Consider the following 24,372-nt stretch of genomic DNA (forward strand, 5'->3'; position numbering starts at 1 on the left):
AAGTTGTTTTTCTCAGATATTCTGTTACAATATGAAAAACTAGCCTACCTCCCATTTACTATGTGGTTCAAGAGTGAGAACAAGCCAAAGCTCCCAAAGTCAGAAGGACAGAATTTGAATAGTAAAGAAAGGGCAATGAGACTCAATTGGGCTGCAAAAGACAAGGAGGGCTTCCTAGCAATGGAAGAGCTCCAAGGAGAGGGCAGTATTGAAGAGCTTTTTCTTTTATTTTTTAAATTTATGCCTACCTCCCATTTACTATGTGGTTCAAGAGTGAGAACAAGCCAAAGCTCCCAAAGTCAGAAGGACAGAATTTGAATAGTAAAGAAAGGGCAATGAGACTCAATTGGGCTGCAAAAGACAAGGAGGGCTTCCTAGCAATGGAAGAGCTCCAAGGAGAGGGCAGTATTGAAGAGCTTTTTCTTTTATTTTTTAAATTTATTTTTATTTTATGTGTACAAGTGTTATGCCTGCACATATGTAAATGCATCTGTCTCATGCAGTACTCACAAAACACACAAGATGGCACTGGATTGCCTAGAACTGGAGTTACAGACAGTTGCCAGGCACCATGTGGGTGCTGGGATTTGAACCTGGGTCCTCTGCAAGAAGAGCCAGTACTCTTAACAGCTGAGCCATCTCTTCAGCCCCTCTTATTTTTAAAGGGCTTTACTAAGACATAAAATTACTGAAGAGATAAAACTAGTCTTAAAAGACCAAGCTTGGTGGTATAGGCCTTTAATCTCAGTACTACAGAGGCAGAAGCACGCAGATCTCTGTGACTTCCAGGCCAGCCAGGGTTACATAGTGAGACCCTTAAAACAATGAAACTGATCCATTAAAATAGGCTTGAAGGCTGACAAGATGGCTCAGCAGGTAAAAGTGCTTGTTGTACAAACCTATGACTTGAGTTTAATCCCTGGAACCCACATAAAACACATTTGTAATCCCAGCACTTCTACAAGGAGATTGGAGACAGAGACAGAAATACCCAGAAGCTAGCCTGGAGTATGCAGTGCAATAGAAAAAAAGAGACCCTGACTTGAAACAAGATTGACGAGAGAACTGACTTTCAAAAGTTGTCATCTGACCTCCAACGTGTGCACCATGGCACACACGCACCACCCCCAACATATAGCATGTATACTCACACACATATTTACTTTTATTTCTTTTGTGTATGACTGTTTTGTCTGCATGTATGTAAGTACACCGCATGCATGTAGTGCTGGCAGAGGTAAAAAGAGGGCATCAGATACCCTGGAACTGGAGTTACCAACAGTTCTGAGCCTCCATGTGCAAGCTGGGAACCAAACCTGGATCCTCTGTAAGAAAAACAAGTGCTCTTAAATGCTGAGCCATCTCTCTAGCTCCCTAATTTTTCTTTTTAAAGAATTAAGAAAAACTGTCAGGCTGGCAAGATAGCTCTGTGGGTAAAGGCACTTGCGTCAAGTCTGAAAAATCTGATTTCAATCCCTGAAACCAATATACTGGAAGGAGAGAACTTACTACCACAGAGTAGTCCTCTGACCTCAATACATGTGCCATAGCGTGGGGGTAGGGTATGTGGGTTCATGTGAGTGCACATTCACATACACACACACACAAAAAAAAAAAAAGTTAAAAAAAGTTTTTAAAGAAAAAATGTTTTCCACACAAAACTCGTAAGTATGGTTTCCAGATCCTTACGAAGTAGGAAAGTCCAAGTCAGTCTATAGTTTCTCTTTACCTTAACAAAAATTTATCTCCAGGGCCAAATTACACAAATATGATCAACAACTATCAAGTTTTGAGAAGCTAATGAGACCTCTAGTAGTAAATATAAAGTAACTACTGAATTTAATTTTTTAAAATATTTTATCTATTATTTTTATTTATATGTATGTGTGTACTGCCTGTATGTAGGTAAGTGCAACCATGTCGTGCAATGCCCACAGAGAACAGAAGAGGCTGTTGGATCCCCTGGAACTGGAGTTACGGACAGTTGTTAGTTGCCATGTAGGTGCTGGGATTCGAACCCGGGTCTTCTGCAAGAACAACCAGTGTTCTTAACCACTGAGCCATCTCTCCAGCCCCTGAATTTAATTTTTATTTCTTTATGTTATGAGTTGTATGCCCAAATATGTGTAGATGCACCCATGCTATGCAGTGCCCCCATGCTATGCAGTGCCCACAGAGGACAGAAGATGGCACTGGATCACCTAGAACTGGAGTCATAGAACTGGAGAACATGGAGTCAGCCGCCATGTAACAGCTGGGATTCAATCCCAGATCTTCCAGAAGAACAGCCAGTGTACCCATCTACATGCAGACACTGCATTCATATACATAAAATAAAAATTTTAAAAATTTTAATATATATATAAAATATCAGCAGTTAAGAGCACTGGCTGCTCTTGCCGAGGACCCAGGTTCATTCTATATATAAACCTCCTGACCAGACAAATATATGTGGTGAGTTGCAAATAATAAATAAAAACTTAAAAACTTAAAATACTTAAATAAAAACTGGGGTCAGCGATATGTTCAGTGTGTAAAAATGGTTGCCACCAAGGCTGACAACCTGAGTCTGATCACCAAGAACACAAATAATGGAAGGAAAACTGACCCTCTGAATGTCACACACACAAGCACACACTCACACACATGTGTGCACACAAAATAAATGTAACAAAAATATTTTAACTTAAAATAGTTACTTTCCAAAAACATATCCATCTAACCATCCCATTTTGTTTTTCAGTGACTGATTCAGCCTCTATAAAATATTTTAATTAAAATACTTAATTTGGGGGCTAGAGAGGTGGCTCAGTGGTTAAGAGCACTGGCTGCTCTTTCAGAGGATCCACATGACAGCTAACAATGATCAGTAACTCCAGTTCCAGGGGATCTGACACTCTCTTCTGACCTCTATGGGCATTGCCCACACAAGATGCACTTACATACATACAGGCAAAATGCTCATACACATAAAATAAAAATTTAAATTAAAAAAAAAGCTTTTCTCATCAAGGGTCATTCCCTGAAATAAACAAATGACAAATGTTCTCCCTCATTTGTGGATCCTAGCACCAATCCCTTATATGTGAGTATATATCCTGATATAACCAGGAAAATGGAAAGGAACCAGAAAGGGAAAGGGAAAGGAGGAGTCAGAGAGCAGAACAGTAGGAGACAGGTGTTACCAGGGAGAAAATGGGTAAAATGGGGGTATTTAAATAGCAGGGGGAGAAGGACAGTTATACAAAGAACTATAGGGGTGAAGGGGAAAAAGAACTCATGTGAGGGGGCACCGTAGGAGACAGGTATTATTAAGGTAAAAATTGGGGTACTTTAACTGGGAAGGTAGGAAGGGAGGAGGGATGGTTAGGCGGGGAGAGATAAATAATGCCTAGCTGGTATTAAAACAAACAAACAAACAAACAAACAAACAAAAAACGCCACGCCCAGGGGTGGTGGCTCATGTCTTTAATTCCACCACAAGGAAAGTGGATCTCTGTGGGTTCAAGGCCAGCCTGGTCTACACAGTGAATTCCAGATCAGCTGGGGTTAAAGAGAGACCCTGACTCCAAAAGACCCCCCCCAAAAAAACCCCAAAAAACCCAGAGGGAAACATGTTAGTTCAAAAACCTACTGAAAAATTACACATACAAGAGTTCATGGTATAGCTGAAGGCTATATAACAAGAAACAGTGCCAGACAGGAGAAACCTCACTTTGAGTTGTTGGTCAAGATGGTCCAATAGACTCCCAAAATTACACAGGCTATTGCTACAGTCCTTGATTATCTTGCAGAACTTGAAGGTAAAACCCTACAGCTGAAGAAAGGACATACTTCCAACACAGGACTTGGAGCAATGGAGCTGGAACTGACCTAGAAGCCACCTCCCTGAAGACTAGTGCTCATAGCTTTGGAGGACACTATGCAAACTGCTAAAGGAGAAAATCAATCGATGGCCCAACCCAGCATTGTCTCATATATAAATTAATATGTAGAAAAGCATATGGCAGATTGTTTTTCCTGGCATGAAATAAATACACATCTATTTCCTTACCCCATACTCATGTTCCACCCCGAAAGAGACTCATTACTTAACACTATTTAAATAACAAAAACTTAAACTATCTTTTATCATTAAAAACACTCAAATTTGAAGAATTTAGGATCTATTGTTTGTTTTTGTCTGAGATTAATGTGGGCAAGCCTCAACTATAAATAGGTCAAAAATATCTTGAAGAACAGGTATGACCCCCACAGCAGGGATCTAGAGTGCTTCCATCTGTGATTGACTACTGCCTTCGAAAAGCCTAAGGACTGACTTTGCTGGTTCCCTTTCTAGGCCATCAGGTATCTTCCATTCTGAGTTTTAAAGACAATTATGGTTTCTCCTAACCTACACCTAAAGCAAGCTCAAGTTCTCAAATTATTTCTAGCAGTTTTTATTACTTACACAATGAAAAGGATTTCCTTCTTTCTTTTACCTACTATTTAAGTAGGTAAAGACTCCTTGAGGCATTATCAATTCTCAGAGGCTTATCAAGAATTAAACGTTCTTCTAAATTTCTTATGAAAATAGAGACAAAAATGTCTGGATATTTTATTAGAGAAGCTGTAAAGGGCTCTGGAGGAAGGTAAAGCTTTGAGAAGGAAGGATGAGAGAAAACTGAATATTTTATCTTTAAAATTTGAGCAGATATCTTAGAACTGCTCCTCAATTTTGTCTTTGTCACCACCACAGCCAATTCTACCTGTCACTTCTCAATTCCGCTAAGATAAATGCTACATCACCTCAACCTTAGGATTTAAAAAACACAAAACAAGGGACTGGAGAGATGGCTCAGCGGTTAAGATCACTGACTGCTCTTGCAGAGTGCCCAGAAGGTTTGATTCCCAGCACCCACATGGCAGCTAACAACCTACACCAATGAAACTCTAGTTCCAGGGGATCTGATGCCTTCTTCTGACCTCCGAGGGCATTGCACAACATGGGTGCACTAATACACATGCAGGCAATACACTCATACATATAAAAGTAATAAAAAAATATATTTTTTAAAAACCACAAAACAAAATTATACTTTGGCTATTAGGTTATTAGTGACAGGGAGGTGATAAGTGGCAGCAGTCCGAGGGAGAATAAGCTTGGTGTCAGCACCTGGGCCTGCCTCTCCTGTGAAATTCATGTGGGATGGAGGGTACAGGGTACAGAAAAAGAAGACTGCTTCCAATTTTCTTCCTCTGCTCCAAATTATCCTTAGACTTTCCCATATAAGCACAAAGATACAGTAAATATTTATAAGTACATGGTTTTATGAGATTATGCTATTTTTTAAAAAAATATTATGTGTATGAGTATATTGCCTACATTATGTGAGTGCACTTGTGTTGTGCAATACCTATGGAGGTCAAAAGAGGGTGTTGGATTCCTCTGGAACTGGAGTTAGAGACAATTATTGGTGGCCATGTGGATGCTGAGAACCCAGATCCTCAAGAGCAGTCAGTGCTCTTAACTGCTGAGTCATCTCTCTAGTCCTAAGATTATGCTATTATTTTTAAGCTTAAAGTCAGGTTCTATTCTAGAAAGGTAGGAAGTAATGAATGGAATTAAGTATAGTTTTTAAATATACCCGGAACTTATTATTCCTTTTAATCAACCCCCTGAAAATTAACTAGCAGTTATTAGTGTCATACAGTGAACACAGCATGTTTTGCTGAGTGGCAAATCTTAGATTGTTAAAATCTAATGAATTGTTATTTCGAATTTCAAATCTTTTACATATAAAATTTTTGGCTATAAGTTTATTTTAAAATCTTGTCACTGTCAGTGAATAATTGAAAGCTAATATAAAATATGAAATTAAGGGGCTGGAAAGATGGCTCAGCAGTTATGAACACTGGCTACATTCGCAGAGTACCTAGGTTTGGTTCCCAGCACCCACACAGCAGCTAGCAATATCTCCAGTTCCAGGGAATTCCAGCGCCCTCTTCTGACCTCCACAAGCACTGCACGACATGGGTGCACTTACATATATGTAGCAATATACTTACAATATGTAGGCAATATACAGTAAAATAAAAATAAAGTATGAAATTAGAAGGTTAAAATTAAAAAGGGGGGGCCACGGGTTACATACCTGGGGGGCTTCTTAAACCTCTCAGCAAACCTAATCCTACATAAGCTATAAAAATTTTCATTTCTGGGCATTGGAGGTGCATGCTTGTAATCCAAACACCCAGATGCAGAAGGAAGAAGGCTGCAAGTTCAAGGCTAGGCTAGGTTCCATAGCAAGGGAGACTTGAAAAAAATGTTTTATTTATTATTTTTATTTATTTTATGTGTACGAGTGTACTGTCTGCATGTATGTGGGTGGACCCGTGTCGTGCAATGCCCCGAAGGTCAGAAGAGGGCGTCGGAGTCCCCTGGAACTGGAGTTAAAGACAATTTGTAGCTGCCATGTGGGTGCTGAGAATCAAACCCGGGTCCTCTGCAAGAGCAGTCACTGCTCTTAACCACTGAGCCATCTCTCCAGCCCGAGACTTGTTTTTTAAAAAAACAAAACAAAACAAAAGTGCATCCAATTGGCAAATGGTTCTGCAGATATGGGAACCAAACATCTGCTTTGGAGTTTGGCAGACTTCTCTTCTACAACTCTAGACTGGAAATTCCAAGCAGGCTAAATTACTTTTTTACCTTCCAACAAATCCTGAATACATGAATAAATTTTCCCATGAAATGTTAAAGGAAAAAAAACTATGAAATTTTTCTAAAAACCTGAACACCTATATTTACACATCTCCACACACAAACACACACATTTAAAGAGCAGTGGATAAAGGACAGGGCAGAGACTAAAAAGCACAAAATCCTCTACTGAAGCATCAGGCCAAATGACTCAAAGCTAAAGCATTCATAAAATAACAGAATATATTTCTGAATCACTAAACCAGACAATTCCGAAAACGTCTTCCCCAAATCTACACAAAACATACAAAGACATATTAAAATTAATTTACTTACGGAAAAAATCCTTTTTCACCAAGTTTTTTGCACAGAGTACTGTAAAGGAAACAAAAACAAATATATGGGAAAAATTGAATTAAAATAGTAAGACTACTGTTTCATTTTAAAACACTGAAAACAGCGGTGGATAACTGAACTCTTAACCACAATGAGTATGAAATATGATTGTAAACATTCAATAGACTCCAGCAATCAAAAGAAGCTGAGTTTCAATGGCTATAACTTTAGCAATGACTACCAATAACAGCTGAAGGAAATAAAGTCTATAAATCTGATATTCTAATTAGGCCGAATTCCTATCTTCCATCAAAATCTATTCTTAGGGGAGAAATGTATAAAGGGCAAGATCAGTCATTAAGAGCACTTGCTGCTCTTTCAGAGGACCAGAGTTTGGTTTCTAGCACTCATGTTGGGCTGCTTATAATTAACTGTAGCTTCAGCTCCAGGGAATCCACTGCTCTCTTCTGACCTCCACAAGGCACCTGCATATACACATATGCATGCCCCACACGCACACACGCACGCATACACACATACACACACACCATTTTTAAAGAATATCTTTTCTTAGAGAAACCCAATGATAACAGAAAAAAATAGTTCTAGGGAGAAGACATGTAAATTCAGATTGGCCTATCTATTTTAATGATGAAATAATTTTCTGTAGAAGAAGATTGTAAATGATAAAAGTTTCCTGATGTAAATGAGATTTCAAAAAATAACAGTCTCATCTAAATGCCATAGAAACTTTATGGGAGAGATAAATTGCCTTCCCCCTAAATCATCAGCAGCTCAGTGACAAGATGGGTTTCCGGTATAATCTAAAATTAAAAGCAAGGCAGATGCAATGGCTCGATGGGTAAAGGCACCTGCTGCCAAGCCTGACAACCTAGGTTTGATCATCAGGACCAACATGGTAGAAAAGAACCAATCCCCCAAGTTGTATTCTTTGACCTCCATACCAAATTGTGGCATGTGCATGCATGTGTGCATACACATGCACAAATACATAAATATAATTTTATAATAAATTAAAAGAGATCTGAGTACCTTGCAAAGTGAATACATACACAACCACGTGAATATACTAAAAAAAAACACAACACTTTAAAAGATTAAATTTTATAATGTACAAATAGTATTTCAATTTAAAATTACTACTCAGGTAGTCATAAATTTGATTCAAACGTGACAAAGGGAAAAATAACGGTTTTCATTGTATTCATATATGAATATAATGTGTGGCTAGTTTCTACCGGCTTCTCATAGTTTTGGAGGTCTGTTTAGAATAATTATTGAAGTTTGACATATAAAAATTCATTTAACATAAATTTAGGAAGAAGTCTAAATATAATAATCACTTTAGAAATTTAAATGAAAATTGTTTTGAAAGCAAACACCATCAGTATATGAATACAATGATCAATCCAAGACACTGAATTACTAGTCAAGAGTCCCTTAGGCCATGTCTTAAAAGCAGTTTTTGTTGTTCTTGCGGGGGGGGGTTGCTTGTTTTGCTTTGGGGGGGGTCTTTTTGAGACAAGGTCTCTCTATAACTCCAGCTGGCCTGGAGCTCACTATGTAGACCAGGCTGGCCTTGAACTCAGAGATCCCCTGCTGACTCTGCCTCCTGAGTGCTGGGACTAAAGGCATGCACCATCACATCTGGCTTGTTTTGCTTTTAGACAAGGTTTCACTATGCAGCACTGGCTGGTCTGGAACTCAATATGTAGACCAGACAGGCCTGGAAGTCAGAGATCATTCCTACCTCTGCCTCCAAGTGCTGGGATTAAAGGTGTATGCCACCACAACCAGCCTTAGTTTTATTTTGAAAAAATTAAAATTCAATCATGAAAATAAGGCCCATAACTAAAAATACTAAATCATAAAATGGATTTAGGAAAAAAAATCCCCAAACTTTCATCATTACAGAAACTGATCAGGACCAACACACATGTAACACACACAAATCCTGAATTACAATATTTAACAGTAATAAGGCAATAGCTTTTAAACTATCTATCCTGTGATTCATAAGATGAATGACTCCACATCTGACTTTGGAGAAAGAGACTGAGACGTCCTCTAGCTTCTTGCCACAAACTTACAGTTTTCCTGCTCATTCTTATTTCCTCCCTTCTACTTACAATGTAGATGATCTCATATCCAACATACCACACTCTCATGGACCTTGAGAGCCACCAGAGCCATCCTGGACCTTGTCCCTTCTGACTACCTTATCAGCTTTTAAATACATCTTAACCCAAGGTTCCTTCCAGCTATCTCTGCTCTTTTATAATGAAACTTATTCAAATATCTAAACATTCTGACTCCACTTCTTTACCTCCCATCAATGCCTCAGTCCCCTGCAATTTGGGTTTCTCCCTTACCACAGCTCCGAAATTACTTATCCAGAGGCTTAGGGACCTAATTATCAAATCCATCCAGTAGACACTTTTCATTCCTTAGTGTACACAACCCCTGAGGAGCATTTGCAACTACTGACTACTACTGTCTCTTCTTTTGGTTCTGTTTAACAGCATATTCACAGATGGCATAAAACTCACTTCTTTGCTCCATTCACAAAAGTTGAAGTTCTTTTTTTTTTTTTTTTTTTTTTTTTTTTTTACAAAAACCTTTAAAATAAGGCTGTCTTGGATTCACCATGTAGACCAGGCTGGTCTCGAACTCACAGAGATCCGCCTGCCTCTGCCTCCCAAGTGCTGGGATTAAAGGCGTGCACCACCATGCCTGGCCTAAAAGTTGAAGTTCTTTAGGGTGTTGCCCTAGGTTCTCTTCTTTTACTGTATAACCTGAATTGTTTTGAGACAGGGTCTTCTAGCAACCCCAGCTGGCCTGGAAGTCTCTATGTAGACCAGGCTGGTCTCAATCTCAGAGATCTACTGGCCTCCGCTGGGACTAAAGGTGTGCAGCACCATGCCCAACAACCTAAATGGGTTACAGATGCCCATTTTTGTAACCCTTGAAATTCTATGTAAACTGCTATTGATGTGTAATTTCCTGTAGAGAGACCTCAGTTCTCCTAAAATAGTTTAATAAGAGTAACAAAACTCTTTCATCTCAAAAAACAAATTTGAGCCAGGTGTGGTGGCATATACCTTTAATCCCAGCACTCAGGAGGCAGACAGGCAGATCTCTGTAAAATGGAGGTCAACCTGATCCACATAGTGAGTTCCAGTTCAGCTGGGGCTACAAGGGAAACGGTGTTTCAAAAGCCACTTTTTCATATATTCTCCTGGGTCTTTGTCATTCATTCTAGTTTTGATGGCAATTAAACCCATAAAACTCAACATCTAGCTCTCTCCTGAACTCTAGGCCCATAAAACTAAGTATATTGTATATTTCCCAAGTAAAATCATCATCTCTCCTCTGTCCCGTCCCCAAACCTATACCTATTCTTCCATTAGCTTTCTTTCTTTTTTTATTTTTGGTCTTTCTGTAGCCCCAGCTGACCTGGAACTCACCATGTAGACCAGGATGGCAGGAGGAGGAGGAAATATTTTCAACAAACAACTTTCCTTTCCATTCAAACTATCCAAGACAGAAGACTTCATAGTCACTACTTCTCCCCCTCCCCACCCCTCAGTCTACTTCTCTTTTGTGCCAGTTCAGCCACAACCCTCCAGTTGCCAACACTGGACCCCAAGTGATCACTCTAAATACTTGATTACGTTCTCTCATCCATTTTCCTTTCTCCCGTCCTTAAAACAAAGGTCTTCTGGCCCAAAATTATTTTGCCCTTCAAAACTTGATGCTTGCTTATCAACCTCTCTGATTTCATTTCTCATCACAAATCCCCTTTAAGTCCCCAAGTGTAAGATCTGGCCATACTGTCTTACTGTCCATCTCGCACATGACCATGGCTTTAACATCCCATTCCCTCTACCCAAAATGTTTTCCCCAAGCTTCTACACCTACTCATTTTTGTACTCTCAAAATGAAAGCAGCTTTTCAGAAGGCTTTTTTCTCAATTCTCCCATTTTTCACAGAAACTTGTATTTAGCACAAATAGTTGCCATATTTTATCATAAATGTTAAATTTACCGTGTTGCTGCAAGTTTAAAACATGGCTATGAAGGTTGCAAACACCATACAGCATGAATCACACACATCTCCTTCATCTATCTCTTGGTATTCCCAGAACCAAGCATACATGTACCTTGCAACTGATGGGCATTTATTAATATTTGATAAATGAGTGAAACAGAACCCAAAGTATTCTAAAATTTAATTAAAATGGAACTTTTATACTGTAAAATACAGTTACCAATACTCACATAAATATTTTAGAAGTCAAAATCAGTATTATCTTTGATCTTTAAAATATACTTGTCATGCTCAACATTTACAAGATGTTGCTAATATAAGTTTGAAAAAATACTGAAAACAAAAACAAAAGAAAGTCAAAAAAGTGAAAACATTCAAAGTTTATGAAGAGAATTTAATCTAGAAAGTAGGGGAAAAGTCAGGGACACTGGGACAGATCTGTAATTCCAGCACTCAGGAGGCTGGTGGGGCAGGTGAGAGGAGAAAAAGAAGACAAACAACTTGGGGGTGGGGGACAATGGGACGGAGGGAGGGGAAGGAAATTGAGCACTAGAAAAAAAAAGATTAGTTTAAAACAAAGAATCAGGACTATACTATTCTGTGTATGTGTGTTTTCATACACGCACATGTATGAATATGTATGTGGAGGCCAGGGGTCGGTCAACATGGGGTGTCTCCCTCAATCACTCTCCACTGTATTTTCTGTGAACCTGAAGCTTGCTGACTTTATAGACTAGCTGGCCAGCAAGCCCCAGAGAATCCACCTCCCCAGCACTGGGATTACAGGTTGAGTGCAGCCATACCTAGCTTTTTACATGGGTGCTGGGGATCCCAACTTAGGTCTTCATATTTGCAGAACAAGTACTTTACCAACTGAGCCATCTTCCCCCGGTCCCAGATTACTATCCCTAATGTTGAGTCTCATCAGCGCCAACTAGTTTTTGCATAAACAGTTTTTACCTAAATTGTTTTATGCCCTCAAATCAAAAACCTTAATTTTTAATTGTAAAAGGAAGCTTATCAAACATGACTTGCAAATTGGTAATCATATTAACTTGTTTAATTATAAGAAGTTACTTTCAGGCTCTAGAGTCGTCACCACACTGGTCTAGATGCAAAGACTAGAATCACAGCCTCTGCTCTTTCATCCTCAGTATTAACTAGTGGGAGCTCTCTCTCCATAAATGCTCAAAGTCGTCATGATATCAGTATGACAAACTCCTGACTACGTCACTATAACAAATTCTCAACTAAGTATGTATCAAGGGCTCCTGAGGAATGTGTATATATTATGTTATTTTATATATTAGGAAAAAAACTATCACTTTTGGTAGTAAAAACTACAGAAAGTAGAACCAAGACTGTTTCATGGACCAAGGGTAGAATAAAATGAAAGAAATTCATTTAGTATTCTAATTTTTTTTCCTTTTAAAAACGTTTTATCTGTGTGTATTACCTATATGTATGTGCACCATGTGCATACAATGTCTAAAGAGGCCAGAAGAGGGCACTGTATCTTCTGGAACTGAAGTTACAGTTGTAAGGCGCCATGGTGCTGGGAACCAAAGCCAGGTCCCCTGCAAGAGCAGTCAGTGCTCTTAACTGGTGAGCCATCTCTCCAGCCCCCACATTTTTCATTCTTAAATTCACACTCCCTAGACCTAATCTGTTCTAGGTAGTCTACTTGGCCTGAAATGAAAGAGATAAATTAAGGCAAACTATGTTAGTATAATGGTTAATCTTCATTGTCAGTTTGATTGGATTTAGAATTACCTAGGAGATTGGTCAGTGTATGTTTCTTTGAGGTAGATTCCAGAGAGCATTCATTAAGGGGAGAAGACCCAGACTGAATGTGGGTAGCACCATCCCAGGAGCTGAGCCACAGTAACATAAAGGAAAAGTCAGCTCCCAGGACTACCATGGTCTGAGCTGCTCTGCTCCAAAGCCCTCCTCTATAATGATGGGCTGACATCTCAGAAACAATGAGCCAAAATAAATCCTTCCTCCCTTAAGTTGTCCCTGTCACATACTTTTTAAAAACAGTAAAGAAAGTAGTACAATCACTATGCTGATAATGTCTACTTCACAAAGATAAAAGTATAACCCTCTTAAGATGTTTAATGAGAACAGAGCAATCCATAACCATTCATTTCTTCATTTGACATTTCCTAAGCATTCATTTTGTGCCAAGTGCTGCATCAGGTTCTGCAGACACAAAGATAAATAAGATGTTGCCCTCTGCCCTCGGAGCACATAAGTGTGACTCAAATATTATGCCATAAGTGCCTTCTTTTGTTTGTTTCTTTTTTTGTGACAGGGTCTCCCCACAGCCCCAGCTCACCTGGAACTCACTATGTAGACCAGACTGGCTTTGATCTCAGTGATCTACCTGCCTCTGCTGCCTCTCTGAGTGCTGGGATTAAAGGCGTGAGCCACCACACCTGGCTTTTCATAAATCCCTATTTTGAGGGAAGAATTAGAACCTTTTTATATAACCCATGATGCCCTTGAAATGAAGATCTACCTACCTCAACTCCTGAGTGTTGGAATTACAGGTGTATGCCATTACGCCTAGCCACAAATATCTTTTGTATTTTCATAGGAAATGTTTTTAAATGTTGCAAAAAAATATTTTAAGTATATTGCATTTGAGGTAGTAATTTGGAAAAAACAATCAGAGAAGGGCAGATGGCAATAAATGTAATTAAGTCAATAATTTCCTTTTCTAAATAGGGAGGAGTTGCCTACATGCAACACACACCAAGCAATGAGAGCAATGCCCAGATGTAGCAACAGAATGTCCTGTTGTTCTTACTGAGTTGTTCTCATAATGAGTGGCTGTCTGTGCTTAATCTGAATAAAGCTCACAACTGCTCAGTAGCTCCTTGCCAAAAATTCCCCTTCCTCCTCCAGACTGCATGTAGTTGCATTCCAATTACAATGCTAACTGGAATGAGAGCGCTTGAGAGGAAGGGAGGGAAAATACTCAGATATCCATTTTCCTTTGCCCTCCCCACAAAGATTTTAATAATAGTGTTCCTGTAACTCACAAGTTATACAGTCTATTCTAACTAATAGACTTCTTTGCATGTTCTTTGAACTTATACTGTCACTGTAAAAATTTACCACTGCTGAAGTCTAATGTAACTTTTTTTTTTTTTTTTTTTTTTTTTGTCTTTTTGAGACAGGGTCTCCCTGTAGCTCGAGCTGTCCTGGAGCTCACTATGTAGACCAGGCTGGCCGTGAACTCACAAGAGATCCGCCTGCTCTGCCTCCCAAGTGCTGGGACTACAGGCGTGTGCCACCATGCCCAGCTAATGTAACATTTCTAAATGAATTCTAGCAAGTTAGCTACTGCCCTAAAAATAAAGTCCACACTGTGCATAATTCCTGGTTATTGACACATGGCGGCGGCAGCTTGCTTCCTTTTTTTTTTTTTTTTTTTTTTTTCCTTGAGATAGGTTCTCCCTGTAGCCCCTGTTGGCCTAGAACTCGCTATGCAGACCGGGCTAGCCTTGAACTTACAGAGATCTGCCTGCCCCTGCCTCCCAATGCTGGGATCAAAGGCATGCACCACCATGTCTGGCCAGTTTGCATCTTTCTAGTCTGAGAAACCACCTTTACCTCAACTCTCAACGTGAAATGAAAATGAAACAAGTTCTATGGAAAAAATGTACATAACAATTTTTGTATGTAGCACGGTAGTACATACATACTGTAATCACATCACTGGAGAGGTAAAGACTGGAGGAGAGGAATTTAAGTCTACATAGTGAGTTTGAGGCTAGCTTGGTCTACATGGGATCAGACCGCAAAAAAAAAAAAAGTCATTACAGAACTTTTCAATAAGCGAAAGTGTCAAATATAACCCTAAATACATAACAATAATAAGTAAACAATGACAAACAGGCTGTTGAAATTACGCAGCTATTAAAATATGTAAAAATGTTTGACAAAAATATTTTAATATCCCATTAAAAATAAAAGTATACTTAATGTTTAATAAAACATTTTAATAAGGAATACAGACATTGGGTATTTATCAAATATTTACTATGTACAAGTGTACATCAAGAAATAGTATTATCCATGCTTCTTCCCCCCACCTCCTTGAGACAGGATCTCATGTAGCCCAGGCTGACCTGGAACTCCTTATCTTCCTGCCTCCAACTCCCACATGCTGGGATTACAGGTGTGTGTCCAGTTTATTATCTGTTTTAGAGACTAAGAAACTGAAATCTAAGCATAAAAATACTGTAATTGCCTGAGTTGAGATTTCAGCTCAATCTTTTTTTTTTTCTTTAATTTTATGTAAGTATACTGCCTTCATGTGAGTGCACCTGTGTCTCTCAATACCTTGGTGGTCAGAAGAGGACATTGGATTCCCCTGGAACTGGAGTTAAGGGCGGTTCACAGCTTCCATGTGGATGCTCAGAATCGAACCCAGGTCCTCTGCAAGAGCAGTCAATGCTCTTAACTGTGGAGCCACCTCTCCAGCCCCTCAGCTCAATTAATCTTAAGTCCACAACCCAAACTCAACCATTATACAGAATACAACCTGTTTTTTTAAGATACAGCTTTCTCATTATAGGATTGTACTCAGTTAAAACTATTACTGGTGACAGCGTTTCATAAAATAGTCAACTGAAACTTGGGTTACAGAAGGGTTTCTCCAGAGATGAGGAATTCTCTTTCAATAGATAACAGCAGCTTATCACTATAATCACAGCAGCTGTGCTTTAACTGAATGTCTTGAAACAGCCACTTAAAAAAAAAAGACAAAGGTCCTATGCAGCCCTGGATGGCCTGGACCAGGCTGTTTGTCCAAACTCAGAGACCTGCCTGCCTCTGCCGGGATTAAAGGCATGCACCACCACACCCAGCAAACCAGCTGTTTAAGAAATTTTGGGCTTTTTTTTTTTTTGTATTTTTGAGACAGGGTCTCCTTGTAGCCCCAGCTGGCCTGGAACTTGCTATTGCTATGTAGACCAGGCTAGCCTTGAACACAGAGATCCAAGTGCCTCTGCCTCCCAAATGCTGGGATTAAAGTTAGGCCTTTTTTTTTTTTTTTTTTTTTTTTTTTACACACTGCAATATAAACTGGGTTTTGGAGGGATTGTTTTGTTTGGGTTTTTTTTTTTTTTGACTTTTTGACTTTTTGAGACAGGGTCTCTCTGCAGCCCCAGATAGGTTTGTGTGGGGGGGGGTATTGGGGATTGAACCCAAGGCTTTGCTTTATGTTACATAAGTGCTCTGCCACTGAACTATATTCTTAAGTCTTTTTTTTAAGATTTTATTGTTTTTAATTATGTGTATGTGGGAGGAGAGGGGCATGTGCCTGCAGAGGCCAGAGGCATCAGATCCCCCTAGAGTTACAGAGAGTTCCAGTCTTTTGCAAGAGTAGTACATACTATTAACCACTGCTCCATCTCTCCAGCTCCACCTTTTACCCATTTTGAATTTTCTTTTATTTTTATTTTATGTGTATGAGAGTATTGCCTGCATGTATGTAAGTGCACCAGTGTCATTCAATGTCTGTAGAGGTCAGAAGATGGCATTAGATCCCCTGGAACTGGAGTTATGGTTGTTAGCCACCATGTGGGTGCCTGGACTGGAACCCAGGTTCTCTGCAAGAGCAGCCAGTGCTCTTAACCACTAAGCCATCTCTCCAGCCCCTATTCTGAATCTTTTATTTTCTGTCTTTGAACTTCCTAAGTAGCTGAGGGTGACCTTAAACTTCTGATCCTCCTGTTTCTACCTTCTAAATGCTGATATTATAGACATGCACCACCACTCCTGGTTTATGCAGTGCTGGGGATTGGACCTAGAGCTTCTTGCTACTAGACAAGCACTCTACCGACTGAGCCGCATACCCAGCCGAGTGCTTTTTTCTTTTTTTTTTCTTTTTTTTTTTTTTTTTTTTGGTCTTTTTGAGGCAGGTCTCCCTGTAGCCCCAGCTGGTCTGGAACTCACTATGTAGACCAGGCTGGCCTTGAACTCACAAAGATCCAACTGCCTCTGCCTCCCAAGTGCTGGGATTAAAGGTGTGCACCACCACACCTGGCTCAGAGTATTCCCTTTTAACCTAAGTGAGAATCAAATTTGTCTTTGAGAAATGTTTAAATGCTGATAGTATTAAGTATACACACACACACACATTTCATTATGAAAGAATCTGAATCTTTTATTATGCCTTTCATATTAATTAAATGAACTACTTACCAGGTACTAAGTTAAATTTAGAAATGCAATTTGAAGCCAGGTATAGTCTGCACGCCTATAATACCTGTTACTGGGAAGGCTGAAGCAGGAGGATCCCAAGTTCAAGGACTGCCTGAGCTACATATTGAGAACCTGTCTAAAGGAAAAAGACATAAGAGGGAAGCTATGTGCCCATTAGTTTTCAGGAAATGCTGTCAAGTAAATCCTGATCTGTGTATGTCTAGCTTCCCTCCTCAACCAACTCCAAGCCAATTTTAACTGCCTATCACAAGTACCTACTTAGACATTACACCAGCTCCATTTTTATTTATTTAAAATGGAATTCATTGGCTTCCCTAGTGAACCATCTCTTTTTCTTTTGACCCCCTCTAGTTCTGTGTAGTATATCACATGTTTCTAATCATCCAGAAAGCAAATATCATTAACTTTCCCTCTTCCTGACCCCTGCCTGCCCTCTAAAACAGTTGCCAGACTGTATCAGGTATCACTTATCTCTCTGCCTATTTCCATTTTCATTGTTCACATTTGTATAATATTGCTAGCATATTTCATAACATGCCAAAAACCTTCCACATAGAGTATATTGATTGATTCCTACAAGCTTGTGAGTTATGCTTCATATACACAGAAGAGAAACAAAAAATAGTTGCAGGCCAACAAGATCACTCAGTGGGTAAAGGCACTTGTCACTGGGCTGGACAATCTGAATTCAATTCCCCAGAACCCACATGGTAGAAGGAGAGAAATGACTCCCACAAGCTGTCCTCTGACCTCCACATTCATGCACAATGGCACATATGCACCAAGATACACATACACACACAATTAGTAGATGTAACAAAAAAAAAAAATCAAAGCTGTGATTCATCCCAACCTGTTAACTCATAAATGATTAAAAAAAAAAAGCAAACATTTTCTCCAGATCATTTATTTTAAAAGTTCAATTAGATAGCTTTATCTGTTTAGTTCCTCCAATTAAGAGGACCTTTCTACTTCAGTTTTATCTGTGATAATCCTCCCACCTCAAATATTATTCCAACTACTAATCCTAAGCATTATATTCACGCTATTAAACTTCAACTCAACGTGAGACTTTTCTGACTTTCTTTTTTGGCTTGATTTCAGATTCAATTTTTAATCAAATGCCATAGTGACTTCCTTAATCCTAAAGGATCTTCCCTACAAAACAGCATGGGTGACCCATGACCATCACAGGCAAGCTGACAATATGCATCTGTATGAAGTCAAATGCAGTCATTTTGAGAATTCAATCTTCCATTTTTATTTTAGATGATGTGTTATGTTGTGCCTGTGTGTAGGTTTGTGCACTGAGTGAGGTGTCTGAGCAGGGTAGAAGAGGGCATTAGATCCCCTGGAGCTAGAACTACAGGTGCTGCAAGTTGCCCATAGTGGCTGCTGGGAACTGAGCTCAGGTCCTCTGCGAGAACAGTACACTTGTACACATAAACTCTTAACCACTGTGGACTCTGTCGTCATTCATGGGATGTTTTCCTTTCCCTCTGTCCCAGGAAGTTGTTACACTTCAAGAAAGAGTGTGATTTCTGTGTCTCCCGCAGTTTGCTATATAATATTAAACATAAATATGTACTCAGTTGTCAAATCAATGAAAATCCTGAGAAAAACAGACAAAGCATTAGGATAAGGAAACTAAAAAGTAAATAATAAATGAAACTCACTTCTTGAATTTTTTAACCCAATAATCTTCCTGTTCAAATCAAGACAGCCTCCTAAACTACTTGTAGTCTGTCCACCTTCTCTCTCAGCCCAACTACCTACTTTCCTCATAGTAACCTCCCTGAGCCTTCTCTCTCATGCACAATAGAAAGGGATGGGGCTAGAGAGATGGCTCAGCAGTTAAGAACACTAACTGCTCTTGCAGAGGACCTGGGTTCAATTCCCAGCACCCACATGGTGGCTACAAACCGTCCTTAACTCCAGTTTCAGAGGAATCCAAAGCCCTCTTCTGACCTCTGGGGCACTGCACAACACGGGTGCACTCACACACATGCAGGCGATACACTCATACACACAAAATAAAATTAAGTATTTTTAAAAAATCATTTTCTAGCCTTTAAAAAAAAAGAAAGAAAGGGATACCATTGCAAAACAGTCTCTGTGTAAGTCTTCTTTCTACAATAATGTGAATAGGATAAACTTGCAGACTCTAAAAACTGTAGTTCTTCAAATACCTGATAATCTCCTAATAAAGCAAATCAGCAAACAGGCTCCATTTGTAAACACAGGCCACAAGGAAAAAACAGGAAAGAAAAGTGCAAGTATAAAAAGCACTATACTATAATGACAGGCAAGGTGGCTCACTGGGTAAAGGTGCTCACCATGCAAACCTGATGGCCTGATGCCCAGTGCCAGAATTCCACACAAAGATGGAAGGAGAGACTCAACTCCACAAGTTGTTCTCTGACTTGTACATATACACACACAGAAATAACAAACACAGACTATAGTAAAAATAAATAAAAGACATTATAAGCCAGGCATGGTGACTTGTACCTGTGAAACAGGAGGAATGCTGAGTTCAGATCAGCCAGGGATATAGAATGAAACCATCTCAAAAACAAAAACAAAAAACACTATAATTTAAAAGAGCAAGGTACAATAAAATCCATTATTTTGTACACTAAAAATACTAACAAAGGGACTGGAGAGATGGCTCAGTGGTTAAGAGCACTGGCTTTTCTTACAGAGGACCCAGGTTCAGTTTCTAGCACCTACATAGCAGCTAATAACCATCCATAATTCCAGTTCCAGGGACTCCAACGTCCTCTTCAGGCATCCCTGGGCATTACACAACACAGGTGCACTTACACACATGCAGGCAACACTCATCCAAATTAAAACAACATTTTTAAAATACTAATAAAAAAGTATTATCACTTATAATAAATATAAAATATATATGTTAAATATTTCATGAATCAATAGGAAATTACTGTTTAACACTTTTTTTTTTTTTTTGGTCTTTTTGAGACAGAGACGGTCTCCCTGTAGCCCCAGCTAGCCTGGAACTTGCTATGTAGACCACACTGGCCTCAAACTCAGTTTTGGTCTTTTTGAGACAGGGTCTCCCTGTAGCCCCAGCTAGCCTGGAACTTGCTATGTAGACCACACTGGCCTCAAACTCAGAGATCCCCCTGCTTCTACCTCCCAAACACTGGAATCAAAGACGTGTGCCACCTCGCCCACCTAATACTTTTTATTTTAGAGTAGTTTCAGATTTACAGAAAAGTTACAACAGGACCAGCAAGATAACTCAGTGGATAAAGTCACTTGCTGCCAAGCCCTGCACAAACTATGGACTCACAAGCAAAATATACACTGTGTTCAGCCATCAAGTTTGGGGATAGCTTGTTAAGCATTAATACATATTTAAAATGTCATTACCTGAGGAAGGGATTAAGACACAAACTACTAGAGGAAAACATTTCAAGATACTACATAGGCAAAGGCTTTCTGAAAAAAAGACTCCAATAATGGCAAGAACTGACAAACGGGCTGGTGCTGCAGGTCAAGGAAAAGGCATTTGCCACCAAGCCTGATGAGAACATGAGTTTGATTCCTAGATCCTACAATGTGGAAGGACCAAGGGATCCAAAACCCTCTGTAGCCTCCATAGACACCTGCACACACATAGCAGTCACACAGGCAGAAAAAGGGGAGGGGGAGATAAAAATAAATCTTTAAATAAAATATAAAGTGGCAAATTAAGATGGGTGTGAACATTGTAATCCCAGCATTTAGGAGGGTGAGGAAGAATCTAGATGAGTTTAAGTCTAGTTTAGGCTACAGAATAAGACCTTGTCTTAAAAATAACATGCAAATGAATTGACTGCTCTCAAAAGAAAAAATGCTAACAGACAAAAAACAACACATCCTTGGCCATCCAGAAAATGCAAATTAAAACTACACTGAAATTCTATCTCGCCTTAGTCAGAATGGCTACCATCAAGAAAATATATGAGGGCCTGGAGAGATGGCTCAGTATAAAGAGCACTGACTGCTCTTGCAGGGATACCAGGTTCAGTTCCCAGCACCCACAATGGAGGCTAACAACCATCCCTAACTACAGCTCCAGGAGATCCAAGGCCTTCTTCTGACCTCTGTGGACACTGCAGGCCATGTGGTGCATTTCATGAGGGCAAAACACTCATGCACATATAAAAAAGAAAAAAAGAAAACACATGCAAGCCAACAAGATGGCTCAGCAGGTAAAAGTGCCCAGAGTTTGATCCCTGGAATCCAAGGTGGAAAGAAATAGCCAATTCCCAAAAGTTGTCCTCTAATCTCCACACATGTACCATCACACACACACACACACACACACACACACAATTTTTTTTTAATTTTAAAGGAAAAAATGACAACAAACACTAGTAAGCATGCTGTGAAGGGGACACTCATACACTACTGGTGGGATGTAAACTAGTGCAGCCGCCATGGAAATCAGTATAGGGGTTCCTCAAGAAGAAGCAAAACTAGAACTATCATGATTCAAGGATACCTCCTGGGTCTATGCTCTAACGAATCTAAGTCAGCATATCATCACGTTAATTACACAACCATATTTACTGCAGCATTCTTTGAAATATCCATAATATGGCAGCAGTCTAGCATGCCCATCAACAAATGTGGCATGGACACAAATGGAGTATGGAGTATTCAGCTGTGAAGAATGAAATTATGTCATCTTCAGGAAAATGCTAAAATGTTAGCATGAAAATGTCATCTTCATGCTAACAAAATAAGCCCGATTTGGATAAATACTACATGTTTTCTCTCATATACAGAATACAGATTTAAAATATCTGTATTTTAAATAAACATACACCACACACAAAAGAGGCGGAGGGAGGGAGGGAGGGAGGGAGGTAGAAAGGGAACTATGGAGGGGGTCTAAATGTCACAAAACAAGACAGAGTAATCAAGGAAGAAAAAAGGAAATTAGCATTCACTTTATCTCATATGCAGAACCTGTATTTGAATATACATTACATGCATATATATGACATGAAAGCACACAGGGGAACCTAGGAGAAGGAAAGGGACCAGTGAGAGGAGAAAGGGGAACAAAGGAGGCTGATGGGAAGTACAACTAAGCAAAGTACAATGATGTAAATGATATATATGTATGTAGATGTGCTATCGAAACCCACTATTCTGTAAACCAACTAAAAATTAATTTTAAAAGGATAGAATTGTAAGGAATAACACAAAAAGGCTCATTCAAAATGGCTTTTTTTCCCTTTCAACTTTTTCAAAGTTCACAATCACAGAACTATACCCCTCTCCTAATATCTACATCCTCATACCCAATGTCAACAAAACTCTGACAAACCCTGGCCGGACTACCTAGCTGCTGATGGCAGTGCAAATTTAAATGGTCCTAATTAAGACATACCATACCATATAAAAAGAGAGAGCTAGATGTCATAATTTTATACCACAAGTATACTACAAACCCCTCCAGCCAGTTCTCTGCTTACCAACAATAAATCCAGGTATCACCAAGCAAAAACACTCAAAGAGTTGGCTTATCCAGTTAAGACTTTTGACTATAAATAACTTAACCTATTTCTTCATGCCCCAGCTTAGATTCTACTGATCAGAATCTCTGTACACTTAGTGTACAATCTTAGGCCTCTAACAACTTTTATATTTTCTTTTAGAATTTGGAAGTCTCCAAGAAATCAGATAATTGAACCACCCAGTGAAGTCAATGGACCATCGATATCTCCAATCCTGGATTTTGCTAAATTTCTGGCATGTTCCAGTGGTGATTCTATTGATTTTATCTGAGTTTAGTTTCATAAGTTTCTGTTTATTCTGGTCCAGAGCCATCTGGTTTCTTCTGGGTAGACACTTAAAATAAATTTAGTCTGTTCCTTGATTGACCCAAATGAAGTGGCTATTGTTCTGTGTATGTTGTCAGCCCACTTGTCTAAGAGACGTGTTATGGGCTAATTCAATGGACAGAAGGCATCAGATTACAGGATCTATCTCAACTGCTTAGGTACTCTATACACAATTTATCAAATGATAAAGGAAATCCTTTTGTTGTGGGGTCTTTCAACTCAAAAAACTCAAACTCTACTAGGACCCTTGAGTCTTATATGCTAAAATTTACAAACATGTCTGATACTATATAGTATAATCACACCAAGGGCAGTTTATTATTGCAGTGGTTATTTTGGGGAATTTAAATTCTTTTTTTTAAATAAATGAGAATTTCATACATGCATATAAGGTGTTTTGATAAATCCATGCCAACTCCCTCCCCTCCAACTCCTCCCATATCTCCCCATCACTTTCTTCTGATAACTTCATGTGCTCCTTCTTTTATTTATTTTTTTATGGGGATTTTGGCTACTCTAACATTCCCCCCTCTGAAGAGGTAACCCTAGAATCTTTTAAGAGCTCCCAAATACTTTCGACATTTTTTGGCCTTTGAAACAGAGTATGTTGCTAAGAGGCCCAAGGACATTTTGACTTTTAGACAAGAAACTGGCTACTTTTCTTTGGGGTTTTACCCGAACTGCCTAGTCAATTCCTACCTCCTAGTCTTACACCATCCTCTGAAGAGGTTACCCAACTTGGGGACAGGAAATCAGGACGCAGACCGCTCTGGCTTCTTCCATGCTGAACAGGGACGCAGGGTGAAGCAATTGAAGTACCCCTTCAGTGGGTCTATCTAAGACTCCCAAATATCTCTAACGGGAAAAGAAAGTCCTTGAATCAGGAATAGGAGATGTAAAAGAGAAGTAAAGGCAAGAGTAATTAGCATTACAAGTTTTAGACAGGGAACTAGAAACAAGTCAGAACAGGGCAATTTTCAAATGTTCATATGAGAGTCCATTGGAATTTCTTGACAAGGGCTTCCAAAAGCATCCCTCTATTGGGTCCCTCCTCATTTTTCTTTTGTCTGCCAAGGCTGAACTCAAGGGTGATGGATTCAGGATTTGCTTTCACGCACCTTGATAGCTGTTGGAGTGGTTAGAATCAGTGTCAGTTCCTTCTCAAAGGCT

The 24,372-nt window shown here is 39.3% G+C and overlaps 1 protein-coding gene across 5 annotated transcripts in view; it reads right to left on the minus strand.

Moving 5' to 3' along the window:
- Positions 1 to 24,372, minus strand: part of Smurf2 (SMAD specific E3 ubiquitin protein ligase 2) — a 116,392-nt gene that overhangs the window by 56,724 nt on the left and 35,296 nt on the right. For 4 of the 5 annotated variants that reach the window (XM_029567613.1, XM_008841606.2, XM_029567612.1 and 1 more), the window contains one exon: positions 7,019 to 7,057. The exons of the other annotated variant lie outside the window; for it this stretch is intronic. Coding sequence is in view for 3 of the 4 variants with exons in the window: in XM_008841606.2 (XP_008839828.1) it covers positions 7,019 to 7,057 (39 nt within the window). In the remaining variant the exon portion in view is untranslated. The remainder of the gene's footprint in view (positions 1 to 7,018; positions 7,058 to 24,372) is intronic. 5 annotated transcript variants of the gene reach the window in all.

This window comes from Nannospalax galili, unplaced genomic scaffold (genome assembly GCF_000622305.1).
Source record: "Nannospalax galili isolate Female #2095 unplaced genomic scaffold, S.galili_v1.0 scaffold661, whole genome shotgun sequence".
NCBI lineage: Eukaryota > Metazoa > Chordata > Mammalia > Rodentia > Spalacidae > Nannospalax > Nannospalax galili.